Here is a 4,046-nt window from a genome sequence, read left to right as displayed (position 1 = left end):
TATGGGAATTAATGGGAATATATGGGAATTAATGGGGATATATGGGAATTAATGGGAATATATGATAAATAAATGATAAATGGGTTATACTTTTATAGCGCTTTTCTACCTTCAATGTACTCAAAGCGCTTTGACACTATTTCCACATTCACCCATTCACACACACATTCACACACTGATGGTGGGAGCTGCCATGCAAGGCGCTAACCAGCACCCATCAGGAGCAAGGGTGAAGTGTCTTGCCCAAGGACACAACGGACGTGACTGGGATGGTATTATGGTTAATGGGAATGTATGGGAATTAATGGGAATATATGGGAATTAATGGGAATATATGGGAATTAACAGGAATATATGGGAATTAATGGGAATGTATGGGAATTAATGGGAATATATGGGAATTAATGGGAATTAATAGGGATATATGGGAATTAATGGGAATATATGGGAATGAATGGGGAATTACAATAATGATATATTATTGGTTACTTGTCTATATGCTGCTGCATCTTTGTGGCATTTTTGACGTAGCTCTTTGCACAGTATTTGCAAATGTACACCGCCTTTCTGCCTACATTGGTTGGGGTGAAATGTCTCCACACATCAGATGGTGTACGTGGCATTATTCTCTTTGTATTGATTTATTCTTGTAAAACACTAATGCAATGCCACACACGGATATAAATAGTCAGCTAAACAATTGGAGTAGTCTTTAAAAATATTTGACTGATGGACAAATGAATAGAAATAGGCTAGATGAATAAATGAACAGTCAATCAGCATGCTAAATCAAACTATAAGCTACATTCTTGTATGACAACAGAATGGCTAGCAGAACAGAAGGCAGAGGAAACTACACCTTTTGATTTAGTTTTTGCTAGTTGAACTTTACACATCACAAAAAAGGTCAATTCGGATCGCTAACGTTGTTAGCATAAATGAATGGGATTTAACATAGAGAAAATTAGCATCACGGCTATATTTACCCCAGTAATATCATCAACACTTACCTGACTGGATGAAGTCCTTGGGCTCAAATACCACTGTGGCCTCAATAGACCTGCTGTAGCATGCTGGGAATTATATATGCATGTGATGGAGGAATGCACTACACATTGCACATGTGATGGAGGAATGCACAGTGCAGGGTTGAAATTCAACTGAATTTGCATTAAATCAGGTTGTTTTAGCTAATAATCATGCTGCAAGATCTAGCATGTTGCATTCAATGTTTATTCCCATTAATCCCCGCTAATTCCCATATATTCCCGTTAATTCCAATGGAAAGTTTCCAACTTTGAATATTCCCGGAATTTTGCAACCCTAGTCTTGATCGCGCTTTAACATCAGGGCTGGCCAAACGGTTTGACTTGGGGGCCGCATTGGGCTAAAATAATTTGACCGGGGGCCAAATACATGTAAATATTATATTAATGTGATGGATATAGTAGGGCTGCAACTAACGATTAATCTGATAATCGATTAATCTGTCGATTATTGCTTCGATTAATAATCGGATAAAAGAGACAAACTACATTTCTATCCTTTCCAGTATTTTATTGAAAAAAACAGCATACTGGCACCATACTTATTTTGATTAATGTTTCTCAGCTGTTTGTACATGTTGCAGTTTATAAATAAAAGTTTATTTAAAAAATAAAAAATAAAAAAATTGCCTCTGCGCATGCGCATAGCATAGATCCAACGAATCGATGACTAAATTAATCGCCAACTATTTTTATAATCGATTTTAATCGATTTAATTGATTAGTTGTTGCAGCCCCAGGATATAGTTATTATAATGGCTATATCTACCTGCTCAGTGGCCTAGTGGTTAGACTGTCCGCCCTGAGATCGGTAGGTCGTGAGTTCGAGTCATACCAAAGACTATAAAAACGGAACCCGTTACCTCCCTGCTTGGCACTCAGCATCAAAGGTTGGAATTGGGGGTTAAATCACCAAAAATGATTCCCGGGCGCGACCACCGCTGCTGCTCATTGCTCCCCTCACCTCCCAGGGTGGTGATCAAGGGTGATGGGTCAAATGCAGAGAAATCATTTCGACACACGTAGTGTGTGTGTGACAATCATTGGTACTTTAACTTTATATAATTATTATAATTGGATATTAAGGCCATGTCTACACTAAAGTCGTTAACCCCTTAAACCAATAATTATTTAGCCTAAGCCCCGTTTCAGCCACACTAAACCAGCGGACACATTTTTACACGGGTAAGTCAGCCGTGTAATTCTTGAATCTCCGGCACTTAGCTTTGTATGGACTCATTGATCATTTAGAATATAATATAATATAATAGAAAGTTCTTTATTGATCCCTGGACTTAAATAGGTGTCATTTTGACATTTTTATAGTGTTTTGGATGTTTTCCTTATATCCACAATGTTCAGTTAGCAGATTTTGTCATGTTTGACAGTGTGGGTTTTTTACCCATGACTAGGGAAGGTTGTTTGGAATGTGTCATTGTTTGTAAGTACTTTTAAGGGACAATGATCTGATTCACTCACATTGTCCACCAGATGGCAGCAAGTATGCAGCATTCAGAGACCGCCTGGTATTTAAAGTTAATGTGAAAGCGCTCCACAATGCGATGCTTGGTTAAACTCATGACGTCTGGCGGGCCAAATTGAATTGGCCGTAGTTTGGACACCCCAGCTTTAAATGATTGCCATTAAATGTAAATGTAACACCGATCTCTCTTTGCTTTGTTTCTTAAGATGCTCACGAAAGGACCGTTGTGAACGAGCGAGGGAACCTCAGAGGTTCGCCACAGACCAGAGGCAGTGTGTGCAGCTCACCGTTCAGCCTAAAAACATCTCCGTCACCATGTCTGAAGTACAGGTAGGTTCGATGTGCCTTTTGTTCAACTTGTCCACACCATCTGTATGAACACTGTCCAAAGGTACCGGACACCGAGCATCTCTTTAAGTCGACGTGGAACGTTCTTGTTGAATGTCAAATAGTTTGTAACTGCACAAGCAGTGACGCCATGTTTTAAAAAGTTGTTTACCTCTAGGACTGTATCAAAAGATGTATACCATAGTCTCCGGACTATAAAAAACCTGTTATTCCATATGTTAGCCACACCAGACTATAAGCCACAAAAATGATATAAGTTGCAAAATGAGTTATTTGCACACATATCTTGTAGAAGTTTATTTACATTTCAAACGGTGCCTGTCCCACGGCAGTAAAATGGCTGATCAAACACAATAATAATAATAATAATAGATTTTATTTGTAAAAAGCACTTCAAATTGAGTAAACAACCTCAAAGTGCTACAGTGTATTAAAAAAATAAAATAAAAAGATAATAAAAAATAAAAAAAGATAAAAACTAGAACAACCAGATAGCTAGAACTAGTATGCATACATCTAAAAAAAAAGGCTGTTTTAAAAAGAAGGGTTTTTAAGCCTTTTTTAAAAGCATCCACAGTCTGTGGTGCCCTCAGGTGGTCAGGGAGAGAGTTCCACAAACTGGGAGCGGCGGAGCAGAAACCCCGGTCTCCCATTGTTCGTAGCTTTGTCCTCGGAGGTTAGCCTGTCCGGAGGTTGTCGTGTGGAAACGGAACAAAACAGAAGTCACGGTCGTGGACCCACTAGCTGCGCAAGCTCGCTCTCCAATCAGCTAAACGGACTCATTAACCCCACGGTGACGTTTTGGTAAAATTACGGAGGGGTTTGTAAAAGTGAAACAAAACAAAAATAATGTAAGTTAATAATACTAACACAGACACTCGTAAATAATAGCTAATGCTAAGGACGCAAGCTTCCATACATTAAAATAGCACGTACAAATGTGCACGGAAACACTCCTACAGACATCACACATGGGCCGATTTAGTCAGTAAGAATTTGTTTTAGTTACATTGTAAAACTTACAAACATTGCTTGGTGTGATGAGTAAGAAGACTACGGGTGGCTAGAAGACTAAACGGCACTTGCGCTTCCGTTTCAAAGGACTAAAATGAAGGACACTGCAGCACCTGCAGAGAGCAAATTCATCCAAAGGATGGCACTATAGCACA

The 4,046-nt window shown here is 39.0% G+C and overlaps 1 protein-coding gene across 1 annotated transcript in view; it reads left to right on the top strand.

Moving 5' to 3' along the window:
• Positions 1–2,489: 2,489 nt before the first annotated feature.
• The window catches only part of LOC133661029 (plexin-A1-like), a 234,172-nt gene continuing 232,615 nt past the window's right edge, over positions 2,490–4,046 (top strand). Inside the window, exon 1 of the mRNA XM_062064396.1 lies at positions 2,490–2,859. Within this exon, the coding sequence (XP_061920380.1) occupies positions 2,680–2,859 (180 nt within the window). The 5' untranslated portion in view covers positions 2,490–2,679. The remainder of the gene's footprint in view (positions 2,860–4,046) is intronic.

Source organism: Entelurus aequoreus, linkage group LG01, assembly GCF_033978785.1.
Source record: "Entelurus aequoreus isolate RoL-2023_Sb linkage group LG01, RoL_Eaeq_v1.1, whole genome shotgun sequence".
Classification (NCBI taxonomy): Eukaryota; Metazoa; Chordata; class Actinopteri; order Syngnathiformes; family Syngnathidae; genus Entelurus; species Entelurus aequoreus.
The sequence above is the reverse complement of the archived record's forward strand: the minus strand, read 5'-3'. Positions and strand labels throughout refer to the sequence as shown.